The sequence below is a fragment of the Lithobates pipiens genome, unplaced genomic scaffold (genome assembly GCF_037356315.1).
Source record: "Lithobates pipiens isolate NorthernLeopardFrog02 unplaced genomic scaffold, aLitPip1_a1.2 Scaffold_28, whole genome shotgun sequence".
NCBI lineage: Eukaryota > Metazoa > Chordata > Amphibia > Anura > Ranidae > Lithobates > Lithobates pipiens.
Genome location: NW_027507789.1, coordinates 101,236,501 through 101,256,214, shown reverse-complemented (window position 1 = coordinate 101,256,214; position 19,714 = coordinate 101,236,501). Strand labels below are relative to the sequence as shown.

At 41.9% G+C, this 19,714-nt stretch overlaps 1 protein-coding gene across 2 annotated transcripts in view; it reads right to left on the bottom strand.

Annotated features, from left to right (window-relative positions):
- Positions 1 to 10,834: 10,834 nt before the first annotated feature.
- STARD3 (StAR related lipid transfer domain containing 3) overlaps positions 10,835 to 19,714 on the bottom strand; it is a 175,390-nt gene continuing 166,510 nt past the window's right edge. For both annotated transcript variants that reach the window (XM_077459488.1, XM_077459487.1), the window contains one exon: positions 10,835 to 12,866. In XM_077459488.1, the coding sequence (XP_077315614.1) occupies positions 12,759 to 12,866 (108 nt within the window). In that variant the 3' untranslated portion in view covers positions 10,835 to 12,758. The remainder of the gene's footprint in view (positions 12,867 to 19,714) is intronic.

Sequence of the window (19,714 nt, the reverse complement as noted above, 5' to 3'; positions counted from 1 at the left end):
CTCTGGTCTGGTCGCATCTTGAGTATGCTGTTCAGTTCTGGGCACCAGTCCTCAGGAAGGATGTGCTGGAGCTGGAAAGAGTTCAGAGAAGGGCAACAATGCTTATAAATGGACTGGAGGCTAGAATTATTGCTCTCACTCTACCGATTGCGGCGATATCTCACGTGTGGTTTGATCACCATTTTCATATGTGGATGCTACTCACATATGTGTTCGCTTCTGCACACGAGCTCGGCGAGACGAGGTGTGTTTAAAAATGTTTTACTTTTTTTCCCTCATTTATTCTACCTTTTATTTTTACACTGTTTTAATTTAAAAAAAAAAAAGTGTCACTTTTATTCCTATTACAAGGAATGTAAACATCCCTTCTAATAGAAAAAAGCATGACAGGATCTCTTAAATATGAGATCTGGACTAAAAAACAAAAAAAAAAAAAAAAAAAAAAATTTGTAATTTAACCACTTCCCGACCGGCGCATGACGATGTACATCGGCAGAATGGCACAGGTACGTCCATTTGTATTTGCCACCTTCCATCGTGTGCCGGTCGGGACCCCCGTGAGTCCAGTCGTGGGTCCCGCAGACTCGATCGCCACGATCGTCCTACGGGGAGATGCTGTTTAGCCTAGCAACACGTGACACTGATCTCTGCTTCATGTGATTGGAGCAGAGATCAGTGTTCACCAACACACAGCCCAGCACCCCCCAGTTAGTAATACGCCCCCTAGGACACACTTAACCCCTACACTGCCAGTGCCATTTACACAGGAATCAGTGCATTTGTATAGCACTGATTGCTGTATAAATGACAATGGTCTCAAAAATGTGTCAAAAATGTCCGATGTGTCCGCCATATTGTCGCAATCACAATTAAAAAAAAAATCGCTGATCACTGGCATTACTAGTAAAAAAAAAAAAAAATGATTAATAAAAATGCCATAAAACTATCCCCTATTTTGTAAACGCTATAAATTTTGCGCAAACCAATCAATAATCTCTTATTACCAAAAATATGTAGAAGAATACGTATCGGCCTAAACTGAGAAAAAAAAATGTTTTTTTTTTATATATTTTTGGGGGATATTTATTATAGCAAAAAGTAAAAAATGAGTTTTTTTCAAAATTGTCGCTCTATTTTTGTTTATAGCGCAAAAAATAAAAGCTGCAGGGGTGATCAAATACCACCAAAAGAAAACTTTATTTGTGGGGAAAAAAAGGACCTCAATTTTGTTTGGGAGCCATGTCGCATGACCATGCAATTGTCAGTTAAAGCGATGCAGTGCCGAATCGCAAAAAGTGGTCTGTTAAGCCAGCAAAATGGTCCGGTCTGAAAGTGGTTAAGAAAATGAAAAAAATGGGCCTTTAAGAGCTATGGGCGGAAGTGACGTTTTGACGTCGCTTCAGCCCTGCAGTGCCATGGAGAAGGGTGGGGGCCATCTTCTTACTCGTCTCCATACACAGCCACAGGAAGGATCCTATTGCCTCCGCCGCTGCCTATGGCTCCGAAGCATCCCCCTCTCCCGCCACCGATAAAAGTGATCTTGCGGGAAATCTGCCACAGAGACTACTTTTAACTTGTACCGGACTGCCAGCTGAACACGGCAATACCGGGGTTATGGCAGCTGGCTGCTGCCATAACGATATTCGTTATCAAAGTAAGGACGTATACCTACGTGTGGCGGTCCGGAAGTGGTTAATAAAACAAAGCATGCAAATACCTTTTTAGTGCTATATTCAGGCTGGTCATGTGACTTGTGGCTGCTTTACATCTGATACAGTGCTACTGCAGGAGGGGCTAAGATCTCCCTCTGATGTCAACCAGGGAGGTCGCATTGCTGCTTAGCCCCTCCTGTAGATGACCTGGATCAGAAAAGTGACCGCGAGTCACATGACCGGCCTGAATATAGCTCTAAAAAGGTATGTACATGCCTTGATTTAATATAACACATATACAGTGTGCAGTGCATGGCTATAATCAAGGGGCTGGAGAGTGACGATCTATAATATTTTATTTGTACAGGCAGGGAGGAAGGGGTGAGGGGGAGAAAGGAGAGCTGCGGATAACAGAGAGAGGTACGTTGACCACGGTAGTCAGGGCTCAGCAGCCCTGATTATTGTGGTCAGCACAGAGACGGGGGACACAAGAAGTGGCAGAATCAGGCAGGTCTTTTACAGTTTAGAGAGGGGCACAAGCACTGTGCTGTATAACATGCTTTAAGGGAACAGGATGTCAGGTTTGTTTTTAGTTTTTTTAGGTTAAACACTTTAATGGTTCCTCCACCAACTATGTTGCAATTATGTCTTCTTTGTGGGAAGTTCTGCTTTTAAAAGGTTTACTTTTTGTAATAGAGTAAATTTAAAAATACTTTTACAATTACATTCATTTTGTCCAAGCAACTGAATTTACCACAAGTGGACAATCAAGTTGTAGAAACATCTCAAGGATGATCAATGCATTGATGCCGGATGCATCGGAGCCTGTCAGTGCTCAGACCATACGCCACACACTGCATCAAATTGGTCTGCATGGCTGTCATCCCAGAAGGAAGTCTCTTCAAAAGACAATGCACAAGAAAGCCCACAAAGAGCTTGCTGAAGACAAGCAGACAAAAGGACATGGATTATTGGAACCATCGCCTGTGGTCTGATGAGAGCAAGGTAAACTTATTTGGTTCAGATGGTGTCAAGTGTGTGTGGTGGCAACCACGTGAGGAGTACAAAGACAAGTGTCTCTTGCCTACAGTCAAGCACGGTCAGGGTCTGAGGCTGCATGAGTGCCGCTGGCACTGGGGAGCTACAGTTCATTGAGAGAACCATTAATGCCAACATGTACTGTGACATACTGAAGCAGAGCAGGATCCCCTCCCTTCAGAGACTGGACCCCAGGGCAGTCTTCCAACATGATAATGACCCCAAACACACCTCTAAGACGACCACTGCCTTGCTAAGAAGCTGAGGGTAAAGGTGATGGACTAGCCAAGCATATTTCAAGACCTAAACCCTATTGAGCACCTCATGAGCAACGTAAGGTCTCTAACATCCACCAGCTCAGAGATGTAGTCATGAAGGAGTGGAAGAGGACTTCAGGGGCAACCTGTGAAGCTCTAGTGAACTCCATGCCCAAGAGTTGGCACAGTGCTGGAAAACAATGGTGGCTACATAAAATGACACTTTGGGCCCAATTTGCGTACTCGGTTTCCGGGGGTTATACCGGGATGATGCCCGCACCTGCAGGCATCATCCCGGTACCGATTTTTAGAGCGGGCGATTGGCTTTCCAGCCATAACTGATGCGGCTAAAAGCCGCTCGGCTGTTATGCCGGAGGAGCGGGAGGGGGCATCCCCCCCTCCCGCTGCTTTTACCGGGGCTCCCGTTCAATCAGGAGCACCGATGCACGATCCGATGCCTCTGGCGGCTAGGGAGGGACTGGAATGAAGCCGTAAGCGGCTTCATTCCAGTCTCCTTGATGTAAACACGGAAGTGACATCATGAAGTCACTTCCGGTTTACTCGGCTGCCAATGGCGCCGGATTTAAAAATATATACACTATTCAGAATCGCCGCAAACAGCGATCTGAATACTTTGAAGTGTAAAGGAGGGATCTTTTAGACCCCCGATCCCTCCATAAAGAGTACCTGTCACCACCTATTACTGTCACAAGGAATGTTTACATTCCTTGTGACAGCATTAAAAGTGATCAAAATTATTTTAAAAAAACTATTTATTAATTTTAAAATAAATAAGAAGAATTTTTTTTTTCTAAAGTGCCCCATCCCCGCAAGCTCACCCAGCAAAGAAAACACATACAAAGTTGCGCCCGCATATGTAAACGGTGTCCAAATCACACATGTGAGGTAGAGCCGCGATGGTCAGAGCGAGAGCAATAATTCTAGCACTAGACCTCCTCTGTAACTCTAACATGGTAACCGGAAAATTAAAGCGTCGCCTATTGAGATTTTTAGGTACTGTAGTTTGTTGTCATTGCACGAGTGCGTGCAATTATAAAGTGTGACATGTTTGGTATCCATTTACTCGGCGTAACATCATCTTTCACATTATGCATTTGTTTTGTTTTTTTAATTCATCAAAGTGTCCCTTTTCCCAAAAAGTTGTGTTTAAAACACCGCTGCGCAAATACCGTGTGATATAAAATATTGCAACAATCGCCGTTTTATTCTCTAAGTCTCTGCTAAAAAAATATATATAATGTTTGGGCGTTCCAAGTAATTTTCTAGCAAAAAATATGGATTTTAACTTGTAAACACCAAATGTCAAAAATAGGCTTAGTCATGAAAGGGTTAATATCTGTGTTGAGTTATTTTGAGTGGACAGCAAATTTACACAAGCTTTACACTCACTACTTTACGATGTAGCAAAGCGTCATTTCTTCAGTGTTGTCACATGAAAAGATATAATAAAACATTTACAAAAATGTGAGGGGTGTACTCACTTTTGTGAGAGTGTGTGTGTGTATACACACATACACACGCAGTGCATCTAGAAAGTATTCATAGTGCTTCACTTTTATTATACATCACGAAAAAGAGTTAGGCTAATATTTAGTACCCACTGGGTTATACATCATCTCTAGGTGAATGGACACTGGTAGACAACGTCTTAGATTAGAAGTCTGATCCTTGGATCTCCGCAGATCTAGCCACTTCCCGACCAGCGCACGACGATGTACGTCGTCAGAATGGCACGGACAGGCATATTGGCATACATGTACGTCCAATCTTCAATGCCGCGCTCCCGCGCTGGTCAGGACCCCCGTGAGTCCGGTCGCGGGACCCGATCGCCGCGGGCATCCCCGCGATCGTCTCACGGGATGGCTGAATGGAGGAAATGCCGTGTAAACAGCATTTCTCCATTCTGCCTAGCAACTAGTGATGCTGATCTCTGCTCCATGTGATTGGAGCAGAGATCACTAAATGAAAGCCCAACCCCCCCACAGTTAGTAACACACCCCTAGGAACACTTAACCCCTACACTGCCACCCACTGGTTAACCCTTTCACTGCCAGTGTCATTTACACAGGAATCACTGCATTTATATAGCAGTGATTACTGTATAAATGACAATGGCCCCAAAAATGTTCGATGGGTCCCCCACAATGTCGCAGTCACAATAAAAATCGCTGATCGCCACCTTTACTAGTAAAAAGAAAATAATAAAAAATAATTAATAAAAGTGCTATAAAACTATCCCTATTTTGTAAACGCTATAACTTTTGCGCAAACCAATCAATCGCTTATTGCGATTTTTTTTTACCAAAAATATGTAGAAGAATACGTATCGGCCTAAACTGAGGGAAAAAAAACGTTTATATATTTTTGGGGGATATTTATTATAACAAAAAGTAAAAAATAATGCGTTTTTTTCAAAATTGTCGCTATATTTTTGTTTATAGCGCAAAAAATAACAATCGCAGGGGTGATCAAATACCACCAAAAGAAAGCTCTATTTGTGGCAAAAAAAGGACGTCAATTTTGTTTGGGAGCCACGACGCAGTGCCCAATCGCAAAAAGTGGTCTGGTCTTTGACCAGCAAAATGGTCCGGTCTGAAAGTGGCTAGACAAATAAACTGACGGTCCAGACGACATCCAAGGAATAAAGTCATCTCTCTTCCGCCGAACGAGGCTGAGGAAAAAAAAAAAAAAAAAAAAGCAAAACAATGTCCCGATTTAAATGAAAGGCTGACACCACCTTTGGTAAGAAGGATGGAATAGAAAGCAAAACCACCTTGTTGTGGTGAAGAATTAGGTATAGTTCCTTACATAAAAGGGCCACCAACTCTTGCTGCTTGTGTGTAATGGAATTTCCTCAATAAGCTCAAATGGTTGTTTCTGTAACACAGACAGCAACAAATGTAAGCCCCAAGGACAAATGGGTGACAGCAAATGAGTTGCCCCCTGCATAAAGGTTCAGACCAGCGAATGGGAGCCTAAAGGCCATTGGAAGAATACTGACAGGGCTGAAATCAGACCTCTGATTGTACTCAAAGCCAATCTGATTTCCACAGCCGACTGTAGAAAAGAGAATTCTCCCAATCACGCATGTCCGAGGATGCTATTTTCTGGCTTCATGCCAAGCAATACAAGTCTTCCAGACCTTATGACAGATCTTCCTAGTGACCGCTTTCCTAGCATTCACTGGGATAAACACCAAGTGTAAATACGTGGCCTTGATATCGATGGAGGCTAGAAAGTCTCCCATCTGGAGTGAGGTTACTACTGAGCAGACAGACTCCATCCGAAAGGACTGGATTAATAGATACTTGTTCAGGGATCTTAGATTGAAAATGGGTCTTGCGTCCCAGTTTTTTTTTTTTTTTGTAACCGTGGACAGGTTCGAATAGAACCCTGCAACCCTTTCGGATACAGCAACCTGTATAATCACTGCCTGATGCACTAAATAATCTACAATAAGATTCTCTTTGGAGGATCCGAGTGAACACTAGATCTTAGAAACCTCTGAGGGGGATTCCCCTGTAATTCCAGCTTGTAACTGTAGGATACTGTCAAGGTGACCCACTTGTCCTGAACCACTGTTCTCCAAACGTACGCAAATTGCAGCAGCCTCCCCCCCCACTTGATAGAGTGGGGGCGTCCCCTCAAAAGGAGAGCTTGGTGCCAGGTTTGGAAGAGTTCTGGACCCAGGGTTTCTTCTGGCCATGGCCCTGTGGCTTGACCCTGGCTCTAGCATCCTGTTGGTGGTGGTTACCTTTTCATGCTTTAATGTCCACTCCCTTGGGCATGTACAGCACTCTGCAGGAATGCCTTAGCTCTGTGGTGTCCAGGATTCCACTACACAGGGTCCAGCACCCCAAGGTCGCGTTACAGGCAAAACCTCACAGGATCCTTGTGTCTTCTTTGCGAGGCTCAGGGACCATTTATCTAAGCATATAAGCCTGTGTCAAATGGATCCGATCGGTCAATTCCTTGATTCATTGAAGAACCATTTTTGGGATTAAAAACCTGGAACTCAGAGAGCTCAACAAACCATCCACCTTGCAGACACTGTTAAAAAAATAAACTAAAGTACTTCCTGTATGGGAGGGGTTATATAGGGGGATCACTTCATGCCTAAGACTTGGTCTACCAGACACACACACACATATACACGATCAGCCATAAACTTATGACCACCCACCATAACCTTTCAGGGTATGGTCTCTACTGGTCTTCTGAAGGTATGCTGCAGTGTCGGGCACCAGGTCGTCAGTAGCAGATCCCTTAACCATTTGCAGACTGCCTCATGCCGATATACGTCAGCAGAATGGCTCGTTCAGGCAAACTAACGTACCTGTACGGTACCCTTTAAGAGACGGCCGGCGGCACGGCAAGCTCAGAGAGTCGGGTCGCGGGTCCCTCAGACTCGATATCCGTGGGGATACCCACGATCGCCTCATGAAGAGGAAGAACGGGCAGATACTAATGTAAACAAGCATCTCCCCATTCTGCCTGATCCGGAGCAGAGATCAGTGACATGTCACACGTAGCCATGCCCCCCCAGTTAGAAACACTCCCCAGGACACACTTAACTCCTACACTGCCCCCTAGAGGTTAACCCCTTCACTGCCAGTGTCATTTACACAGGAATCAGTGCATTTGTACAACGCTGATTGCTGTATAAATGACAATGGTCCCAAAAATGTGTCAAAAATGTCCGATGTGTCCGCCATAATGTTGCAGTCACAATAAAAATAGTTGATCGCCGTCATTACTAGTAAAAAAATAAATAAAAAAAAATAAAAAAAAACTATCCCCCATTTTGTAAACGCTATAATTTTTCAGCAAACCAAACGCTTATTGCGATTTTTTTTAATCAAAAAAATTTAGAATACGTATCGGCCTAAACTGAGGAAAAAAAAAAGTTTTTTTTTTATATATTGTCAGTTAAAGCGACACAGTACCAAATCATAAAAAGTGCTCTGGTCAGGAAGGGGGTAAATTCTTCCAGGGCTGAAGTAGTTAAAGTGATTCTATAGGAAAAAAATTTCACCCTCCCGCTCTAAGTGACCCTATAGTAAAACTGTTTTCTATGGGGCCACTCATGAGGGCTCAATCCTGAGCCGGGGATGTGTGTCCACTGACACACACAGTGCAGCTTGGCCCCACCCCCCACTCAATCTCCAGTGAGGAGAAAGAGAGAGAGCTGGTGCTCTCAAGCACAGTATTGTATCGAGATTGGGTAAGTATAAGGGGGGGGGGGGGAGATGCACACAAAAGGTGTTTTATCTTAATGCAGAGAATGTGCAAACCTTCTACCTTTTGAACCACTTTAAGTCCTGTAAGTTGCAAGGTAGGGCCTCTGTGGATCAGACTTGTTTTTCCAGCACATCCCACAGATGTTTGATTGGCTTTAAATCTGGAGGAGAAGTTGGAGGCAAAGTCAACACCTCAAACTTGTGTTCTTCAAACCATTCTTAAGTTAATCAGACCATGCATCCTTCTTCCATTGTGCCATGGTCTGGTCTGATGTTCAGCACGATCACCCAAACCGGTATGCGGCTACACAGCCCCATATGAAACAAACAGCGATGCATTGTGTTCCGACACCTATTGGAACCATCCTTAATATTTTCAGCAATTTGAGCACAGCAGCTCTTCTATTCGAACAGATTACATGGGCCAGCCTTCGCTCCCCATCAATGAGCCTTGGCCGCTCATGACCCTGTCACTGGTTTTCCTTCCTTGGACCACTTTTGTTAGGTCCTGACCACTGCAGAAAATCCCACAAGAGCTGCAGTTTTGGTCATGCTCTGACCCACTTGTCCAGCCTTTACTATATGTTTAAAACATACATTTTAATATTACATATACAGCAGGGAAAATAATAATTTGATCCCCTGTAGGTTTTTTCCCCACTTACAAAGAAATTAAGGGTCTATCATAGGTGTATTTTAAATGATAGACTATCAACCAAAAATCCAGAAATAATATGATACAAATGTTATAAATTGAGTTGCAGTTCAGTGAGTAAAAAAAGTATTTGATCTCCAAGCAAAACATGACTTCGTACTTGGTGGAGAAACCCTTGTTGGCAAGCAGAGAGGTAAGACATTTCCTGTAATTGGTTATCATGTTTGCACACCTCTCAGTAGGGATTTTGGTCCTCTGTTACAGATCTCTAAATCCTTAAGGTTTCTTGGTTGTCGCTCGTCAACTCAAAGTTTTAACTCCCTTCATGCATTTTCTATAGGATTAAGGCCTGGAGACTGGCTAGGCCACTCCATGAGCTAAATGTGCTTCTTTTTGAGACACTCCTTTGTTGCCTTGGCAATAAGTTTTTAGTCATTGTCATGCGCAAAGACCCATCCACAACCCATCTTCAGTGTTCTGTCTGAGGGAAGAAGGTTCTCATCCAAGATTTTAAAATACATGGCCTAGTTCATTGGCCCCTCAATGCAGCAAAGTTGGTCTGCACCTTTAGCAGAGAAGCAGCCCCAAAGCATCAACTGTAAGGATGATGTTGTTAGGGTCATAGTCAGCATTTTTCTTCCTCCAACACCGGCAAGTCAGGTTAATGCCAAAGCGTTCAATTTGTCTCATCTGACCACAACACTTTCTCCCAATCCTCTGAATCATTTAGATGTTTATTGGCAAACTTCAGAGGGGCCCGGATGTGTGCCTTCTTGGGGGGGGGGGGGGGGGGGGGCCTTGCGGGCCTTGTAGAATTTCAATCCATGGTGGCATATTGTGTTATCAATGGTTTGGTGACTTTGGTCCCAACTGGCTTTAAAGGCACAAGCTCCTCCCGTGTAGTTCTGGGCTGATCCCTCACTTTGCTCATGATCATCCTTACCCCATGAGGTGAACCATTGCATGGAGCTCCAGACTGAGGGTGATTGATGGCTATTTTGTATTTGTTCCATTTGCGAATAAATCGCTCCAACGGTTGCCTCCTTCTCACCAAACTTCTTGCGGATGGTCTTGTAGCCAATTTCAGCCTTGTGCAGGTATACAATCTTGGAGAGCTCTTTGGTCTTGCCCATGATGGTGAGGTTTGAATGGAAGAATTCAGATTCTGTGGACAGGTGTCTTTTATACACATAACGAGTTAGGCGCACTTTCTTAAATTGACAGGACTAATCTGTGTATTACATAAGCACATACAGTAGCCAGGCTGCGAGAGCCATAATTATTGTTGGTTGGTAGGGGATTAAATACTTATTTTACTCACTAAACTGCAACTCAATTTATAAAAATTGTATCACGTGTTTTTCCTGGATCTATGGTTGATATTCTGTCTTTATTATTTAAAATATAGCCATGATAACAATTATAGACCCTTCATTTCTTTGTAAATGGGCAAATTTAAAAATTAGCATGGGATGAAATTATAAATTTCCCCCACAGTGTGTGTATGTATATATATCTATATTTAGTCTTAGATTGTGGGTGCCTGTAGATTTACAGATTTCAGTTTTAGGGTGAATTTCTACTTTAATCCCCCTCTGTGTGTGTGGTATCATTTAATATTTAGACATTAGCACAACCTTTAAATTATTTAGGGGGTGGTGGTGAGATAGTAGAAGGACTGGTGAATAGCTGGCATTATTGCCTCAGACGCACCACCTACAAATGCAATTTTACCTAAACGTAAAAGTTTTCTTCGGTGTCCAGTCACATGAAGGTACTAGCCACGGTCTATGAATATCCAGTCCTGTACTATACCGTTAGGATATAAAAATAGTTTATTAATCCCTAAACATAACACTTAGAACATATATGCTGAACCAGTGTATATTCCACTTAAATCTATTTTTCCAATTACTTTTGGTTCTCCTATAAAAAAAAAAAAAAAAAAAAAAAAAAAAAAACGTGATTCAATTTAATTTTTAGCAAGATTTTTTACAAAAAAAGATTGATAAAGTATGAATCAGTATTTGTTAGAAAAGAAAAACACATCCAATATGCATCTTATTTAAATCAAAAAACAAACATGACATTGATCAGCAAAGTTTTCAATAATGGCAGATTTCACATCAGGGAATGATTTGCATAAAATCCTTTACCACCTGCGTGTGGCTAATGTAACACCGACTCTAATAACCTTCTTATGACCTACAATATTAGATGTAGAGCTGTAGTACAACAATACAAAACAAGAAGTGTTGGTATCAAACATGAGTGAATCAATCAGCAGATCAGATTTGTTTTCAGAGATCATAGGTTTAATTCACAAAGCATCAACACAAGAATAAGTATCTTTATTTTAGCCATTTCACTGCAATTTTCAAATTTCATTGTACTTAACTAAAAATAACTGCTATTTATTTAAATTTTTTTTAAAGTATCATTATCTTGGTGTGTTGGCTTTATGAATTGAACCTAGTGAATTCAGAATCAAATGAACCATGAACAACTATACTGCCTGTACAACCTATTAAAGACACCAAGCATGATTGCTTCATGCTAGCACAGGAGGTCCATAATTGAGATTCTATGCTGCTATCATCTATCTCCTCATCTTACCAAGAGACGTTCCCAATTCTGATCATCCAAAGAAACTCAATTTTTTTCTGACAGCGCTCATATTGTGAGACAAGACAGGGAAACAGACTTTGTAAATAACATTCACTATGCCTATATGGGCTTTTGATGTACTCTTTCTGCCACATAGGATGTGGTCAAATTTTGCTAGTAGCCTTCGTTTTCTAGATACAGGAAATCAACAATTGACATAGGAATGTTCAAATTGTTACAGCATTTTGCGTGCCTATAAATTCTACAAAGCAGCAAGCAAAATTTAACATTTCCTTTTGGCACAGCAGACTAGATACATAAAAGAATAATACGCATGAAATAAGAGAGTGTTATTTACAAAAGTGATTTCACTCAAATGCCTTATCTATAATTTTTGCTTTACTGGTACAAAAATGTGTAGTGGAAGTCGTAAAGTCCCACTGCAAATTCACCTCTGGAGTAAATAGTTATATGTTGCATTAGTCACTTACATCTGAGTGGTAGGCACTGACTGGTTTTCACATTAAAAAAATAAAAATAAAGTGTGATCAACAACTTCTGTGCTTCTAGCAAAATACAATGTTAAGACGTGTTTATGTTAACGCCCAGGTATGCGTATTTTTTAGAAAAAGGAGGCGTTAAAAAAAAAAACTCCAAAAAACAGACTTGTGAATAAATGGATACCTTCTCCCCAATGTTCAGTGCATCCACTCTAGTTACTTGTCCAAAGTGTCCACCTCCTCAAACATTACAGCTGAAGATGGTTAGAAATGTATTGTGAGCATAGTTACTTGTAAACTGGACCTGCAAATCATTAAAAAGTCTTCTGAAAGGTAAACCTCCATGCCCAGCATGGGGTAAAGATCATTCTCAAATCAAGCAGGAAGCCGTGTCAGTCAGTTAAAAGGAAACATTAAATTTGATTTGATTACTGGCTCAGTTCACCTCGTATGGAGGTCTTTTCCAAGAATACAGAGACCTACATCTCAGGGACAGGAGTGTCAACCATCAACGCCCCAACTTCACCAATTCAATATGTTACATCAACAATTCCCCAAAGATGCCTTAATAGACATTGGAAACCAAACTCTTTCTTCTAATGATGACATGCACTGGAAAGGCGAACATAAGAATTCAGAAGACACAGGGGATACTAGTATGCTGGATAGGACAGTCCTTCATCCTGGTAATTATAACAAAAGATTAGCGTGCAAATAGCAGTTGCTGTCAGTGCTTCATCAAGCAGATGGGAGGCAGCGCAGATTCGGTCTCCTTTTTGGAAGCGATCCTATACTGGCCCGCTGTAAACTTCACTGACTCTCTTGCGCAAATGGCTGCAGAACTCAAACATGGTAGCAGCCAGGCTTTGGTTGATGAGGTAGCGAGGTAGCCGACCCTACATGAAAAAGAAATATTAAACGTGATACACATTGTTTAATTTTCAGTATCCCTTCTCTTTCTGTGTGTGGATGATGGCACTGTACTTATATTAATAAAAAAACACTTTTCCTAATCAATATACAGCTTTCACGTGACCCAGCTCTTTCTCAGCCTGTCTGCAGGGAAACAGTGGCAGAAGGAGCTTCTAATCCTCTGTTGTTGGTCATGTAAACAAAAAAAAGCCTTTGGGATACAGAGTAAAAATAATATCAATAATTGGCTTTAAAGTGTCATAGAAATACATATTTGAAAGCAAATCTTTATTATTTTGCTAATAACACGGTGTGAATGCATTTGTGCCAATCACATACCCCTCCAGCCTGCGTCTATTGTGTGTACATGCTTAGAATAAGAGTGACGTCAAGCCTCCATCAATCAGGACGTAATATCCCACCCTCATGGTGTTTAGCTGGCTAGTGGGCATGGAGGAGGGAGGTAGGGAGTGGGCTGTTATTTACTACTGTGTGTATACCCACAAGTTACATAGGTTGAAAAAAGATCTAGTTCAACCATAAAACTAAATAAATAAATAAAAAAATAATAATCATACAATCCCATATACCCAATTCTATACCCACAGTTGAACCAGAGGAAGGCGAAAAACACCAGCAAAGCATGATCCAATTTGCTACAGCAGGGAAAAAAAATTCCTTCCTGACCCCCAAGAGGCAATCAGATTTTCCCTGGATCAACTTTACCTATAAATATTAGTACCCAGTCATATTGTGTGCATTTAGGAAAGAACCCAGGCCTTTCCTAAAGCAATCTACTGATCTGACCAGAACCACCTCTGCAGGGAGTCTATTACACATCTTCACAGCTTACTGTGGAGAAACCTTCCCGTATTTGGAGATTAAATCTCTTTCCTCTAGGTGTAAAGAGGGCCCCCTTGCCCTCTGTGTTAACCGTAAAGTGAATAACTCAACCCAAGTTCACTATATGGACTCTTTAGTAACATGGGCTGCTCAGATGAGATAAAGTAGGAAATGCTTAGCATAGACATACACATTGAAAACTGAGCATGTTTACTAGCTGCCAATGGCTGCTCTGCAGAATCCCCAGCTGCAGTGGGGGCATAGACAAGAGGGAGAGATAGAGAACAGCAGGATCGACCAGGTTATTTGCAGAATGCAGAAAACAAATTCCATAGTGAATGAGTGAGTATGAACAGCATGTAAAACAGCATTTATTAATAGTTGTTAATGATGTGTGTTAGATGACACCGTAAATGCTGATATATATGACTAACATGACAGTAAAGGCTTATTTTATTTCATTTTTTTTCAATAAACATATTGACCCCCCTCCCTTGCTGGCAAACTCTCATAAGAGTGAGAGCGCTACAAGATGTCACTTGCCTAGAAAAATGACCAGACAAGAAAGAGGAAGCAAGCTGTATAAGGTATTTACTGGCAGAAATTTTTTTTTTTTTACTATCCAAAGTTTAAACAGCAAGGGCAGGAGATTTAATAGACAGAAAAATGAAAAAAAAAATACTGAAGGTCCACGTTAACATCAAAGAATAGTTCTAGACTAAGTATGAGCTGCAGCATGTTTGCATTCTCCATGTGCAGAGCCTGCCAGGAAGTCGCCGCAGCACTGCGCTAATCACAGGCAGTGAGACATTGCCCGATCTCTGCAGCCATGCATCGGGGCAATGTCTCACTGTCTGTGATTAGCGCAGTATTGCGCCATCTTCCTGGCGGGCTCTGCACGTGGAGTATGCAAACACGCCAGAGCTCATCCCTATTCCAGACATCGGTTTGTTATACACAGTTACTTTGGCTAGCTTGGACCAACGTAACTATGTACTGTATATACTATACCTGCCTGATGCCCCTGGAAACTGGAAATCACTGAAGTAGACACTGCTACTTGGGATCTCCACTAACTTCTAGTTCCTGAACTGAGAGACTGTAGCTCAGCTTCTTGAACACAAGAGATCAACTGCATGGTGCGGCGCCGTTTAGAGAATGCTCAGCATTTCTGAATCAATGCAAATGTTCTCTGATTGGATGCAAACAATCTCCGATTGGATGAGGTGGAGAAGCAGGGCAGCAATATCACACTCTCCAACTCGTCCATTGCATTCATTCAGAAAATGCGAAGCTTTCTCCAAATGGCGCCCATGCCAAGTAGATGATCTCCTGTGTTCACAATGCAGGAGAGCAGCCACTCGGGACCCGGAAACAAGTTGAGATCAATGAAGTAGCAGTATCTATTTTAGTAATTTCCACCTCCCAAGGCCATCGGACAGATATGGTATATACATAGTTACACTAATCCAAACTAGACCAATGTAACTATGTATAACATGCAATTATTCTTTAACCGGTTCCCGACCGCCCCAAGCCGATGTACGTGTGAGAATGGCACGGGTGGGCGTGGTGGTCAGGTTCGTTAGGGCGATCCTGTGGCACCGTGCGATCTAATCGCCGGGGCTTACCCCAGCGGCTTGTAGATTCCCATCTTAGGCTGGGGGAGAGAGCCTGTTTGAAGTGTAATAATTTGCTCGCTATGAAGTGGAGGGATAATCGGAATGTTTTCGTTCTGTCCTCCCTTCACGCAGACACGACGGTCCAAATTCCTACGGCGACTGGTGTTGTGGAGAAACCCCTTTGTGTCCACGAATATAACCTTAATATGGGAGGGATGGACCTCAATGACCAGTTGTTGGCGCCATACCCAATTGTCCATAAGACCAGACACTGGTACAAAAAAGTAGCTGTATACTTATTACAATTGGCTCTGCTGAACGCTTTTGTGCTATACAAAGCTTCAGGACAAACTGGATCTATCCTTAAATTCCAGGAAGAGATCATCACAGCCCTTCTAATTGCAGACGGTGCTGTGACCCAACTTCCCAATCCAAATGCAGTAAGCCAGCTGGCCAGCTGCATGAGAGACATTTACCCAACGAGCCCCCCAAAGAAAATGTTGTGTCTGTAGAAAGCGCGGCTATAGGCGTGACACCCGCTACTATTGTCCTTCCTGTCCTTACCATCGGTGAATGTTCTGAACACTACCTTACACTAGTGGAGTATTAGTGTAGGGTACAGCACCGCACAGACTAGGACACACATTCACAGGGTCTCCAAAGATGCCATCTCATTTTGGGAGACCCGAACCATTACAGTTACAAAAAATAAAAAAATAGTTGTCGTTATATTGTTCTCTCTCTATATATTCTTTCAATATTGCTCTGCTCTTTTTTACTGTATTCTACAATGCAATGTTTTATTGTAACTATGTTTTATCACGTTTGCTTTTCAGGTATGTAATTATTTTACACTCTACTGTTTATTGTGTTTTACTGTTAACCATTTTTTTTTGTTTTCAGGTACGCCATTCAGCTGCAGCACGGGTTTATTTATCTCGACAGCAACAACATTTGCTCCCACGATATATAAAGCCGCGACGCCAGCGCTGTCAGAGGTGATTTCAAGAGCATATATGGGTGGAGGAGTGATTTGCTCCTAACAATAGGGGCGGATTGCCCCCATACTTCGGCATATATTTTTCGGCACAGATTGCGTTAAAAAATTTTTTATTTTTACTATGTTTTATTATATTTGCTTTGCGGGTACGGTCTTACTGTTATACCGTAATGTTACTTTGTTTTGTTTTATTGTTAACCATCAGTTGCTTAGCAGGTATGCCATTCAGCTGCAGCACTGACTTATTTATCTTGATAGCAACAGCGTTTGTTCCCACGATACGTAAATCAGCGACTCCTGTGCTGTAGGAGGCGATTTGCGCACCACAGTTAAAAAATAAAAAAATTGTGTATGTATGCCCATCATTAGAAGTGGGTGGATGAAGGGCGGTTTTCTAATGGTGGGCGTCCCACCGATCAATCTTTATTTGTTCAGCCCACAGGCCGCATGAAAAAAAAAAAAACATTAAAAAATGTATGCCCAACAAGGACCAGCAACGTACTGGTATTTTGCTGGACTTTGAGTGGTTATACCAGAATGATGCCTGCAGGTTTAGGTATCATTTTGGTATCATTCTTTTCAGCCAGCAGTCGGCTTTCATGTAAAAGCAATCCTAGCGGCTAATTAGCATTTCATGTCTTTTATGGTTTTCTCAGGCTATCCTGTCCCAACAGGGAACCTGAGAATGCAGCCGGTTAATCCTGCCAGCTGACCATAGAGCTGATCAGAGACCAGAATGTCTCCAATCATCTCTATGGCCTAAGAAACCGGTAGCAACGACCATTTCATGACTTAGAGATATAAACAGCACCATTAGGAAATTGGAAAAGCATTTTATCACACCGATCTTGGTGTGGTCAGATGCATTGAGAGCAGAGGAGAGATCTAGGGTCTAATAGACCCCAATTTTTTAATATATTTTTTTAAAGAGTACCTGTCACTACCTATTGCTATCATAGGGGATATTTACAGTCCCTGAGAGAATAAAAATGATAAAAAAAAATAAAAATGAAAGAAACAGTTTAAAAATATAACAAAAAAGCAAAATAAATAATTAACAGAAAAAAGCACCTGTTCCCCCGTGCTCATGCGCTAAGGCGAACGCAATCGTGGGTCTGCTGGTCAGGTATGTAAACAGCAATTGCACTATGCATGTGAGGTATCATCGTGAAGGTCAGGTCAAGGGCAGTCATTTTAGCAGTAGGTCTCCCCTGTAAATTTTAAATGGTAACCTGTAAAGGCTTTTAAAAATGTATGTCGTTTGTTGGCGCTGCATGCTTGTGCGCAATTTTAAAGCATGTCGTGTTTGGTATCCATGTACTCTGCATAAGAGCATCTTTTTTATTTAATCAAACATTTGGGCAATATAGTGTGTTTTAGTGCATTCAAATTTAAGAAAAAGGTGTGTTTTTTCCCAAAAAATTGCGTTTGAAATATCGCTGTGCAAATACTGTGTGAAAAAAAAAATTTGCAACATCCACCATTTTAATCTGTAGGGCCTTTGGTTAAAAAAATATATAATGTTTGGGGGCTTAAAGTAATTTTCTTGCATGTAAACAAAGTGTCAGAAAGGGCTGTGTCTTCAGGTGGTTAGGAAGAGTGGGCGATGTGTGACATAAGCTTCTAAATGTTGTGCATAAAATGCCAGGACAGTTCAAAACCCCCCCCCAAATGACCCCTTTTTGGAAAGTAGACACCCCAAGCTATTTGCTGATAGGCATGCGGAGTCCATGGAATATTTTATATTTTGCCACAAGTTTCGGGAAAATGACAAAATGATTTTAAAAAAATTTTAAAATTTTTTTAATTTTTCCGAAACTTGTGGCAAAATATAAAATATTTCATGGACTCAACATGCCTCTCAGCAAATAGCTTGAAGTGTCTTCTTCCCAAAATGGGGTCATTTGGGGGGGGGGTTTGTGCCATCTTGTCATTTCATGGCCTCAGAAACAGTGATAGGTAGTGAGATCACCATTTTTCTCCTTAGAAAGCCTGAAGGCGGTGCTTGGTTTTCGGGGTCCTGTACAGGGCTAGGTTCCCAAAAAGTCTCACACATGAGGTATCCCCATACTCAGGAGAAGCAGCAGAATGCATTTTGGGGTGTAATTCCACATATAACCATGGCATGTGTGAGCAATAACAAGATTTGTAAAAACAGCTTACCTGTAAAATCCTTTTCTTTGAAGTACATGGCACACAGAGCCATAGTAGTTACTATGTGGGTTGTAGGCTACCTTCAGGTGATGGACACTGGCAAGAAGTGCACTCCCTATATAACCCCTACCACTACTGGGAGTACCTCAGCTTTGTAGCCAAGCAATATACGTGTATGTATACCAAAGAAGGGAGGGACATCTGTGTCCCCTGATGTACTTCAAAGAAAAGGATTTTACAGGTAAGCTGTTTTTTAAAAATCCTGTTTTCTTTTCATACATCAGGGGACAAAGAGCCATAGTAGTTACTATGTGGGATGTCCCATAGAAATGGCAACTGAAGGGAGGGAGACACAACAAAAAAAGTAGGGCAATAAGACTAGTGGACTCATACTGCAGCCTGCAGTACACGCCCAAAGGCAATATCCTCATAACCTTTTACATCGATTTTTATAGAATCTGGTAAATGTATGGACTGAAGACCATGTTTTGGCCTTGCAGATCTGAGCCAGAGAGGCCTGGTGATGCACCGCCCAAGAGGCACTAACAGCCCTGGTGGAGTGCTCTTTAACATGAAAAGGAGGAATTTTCTTCTTTAGACCATAAGCTTGAACAATCACTTGACAAATACATTTGGAAATCACTTGGAATAATCAAATATGGCAACAAAAAGATTATCTTTCTCGTCAAAAGAACCAAGGGAATATCCCGTATAGGCTTAAAAGGCTATTTCTGTAAAGCCAAGAAGACCAAATTCAAATCCCAAGGATTCAGGGGTGCCCTGATGGGAGGATTAATCCATGTTACCCCCTGAATAAAGCTATGAACCAGAGAGTGAAAAGCAAGAGGCAGTTGAAAGAATACTGATAAGGCCGAGACCTAGTCCTTGATAGTACTCAAGGCCAGCTTAATTTCCAATCCCATCTGCAGGAATTCAAGGATCCTACCTATGACATACGTCCTAGGGTTCCAACACCTGGATCCACACCAGGAGACATATGCCTTCCAGACTATAGTATATGACCCTGGAGGCCGGCTTCCTAGCATTAACCAAAGTAGACACTACTGAAAGAGATAACCTATGGTCCTTTAGAATGTGTGTTTCAATAGCCAAACCATTAAATTTAGCATTTGTAAGGTAGGATGGAATACCGGACCTTGTGCGAGAAGGTCTGGCCACAACGGTAGAGTCCAAGGGTCCCCTACTGCCATAT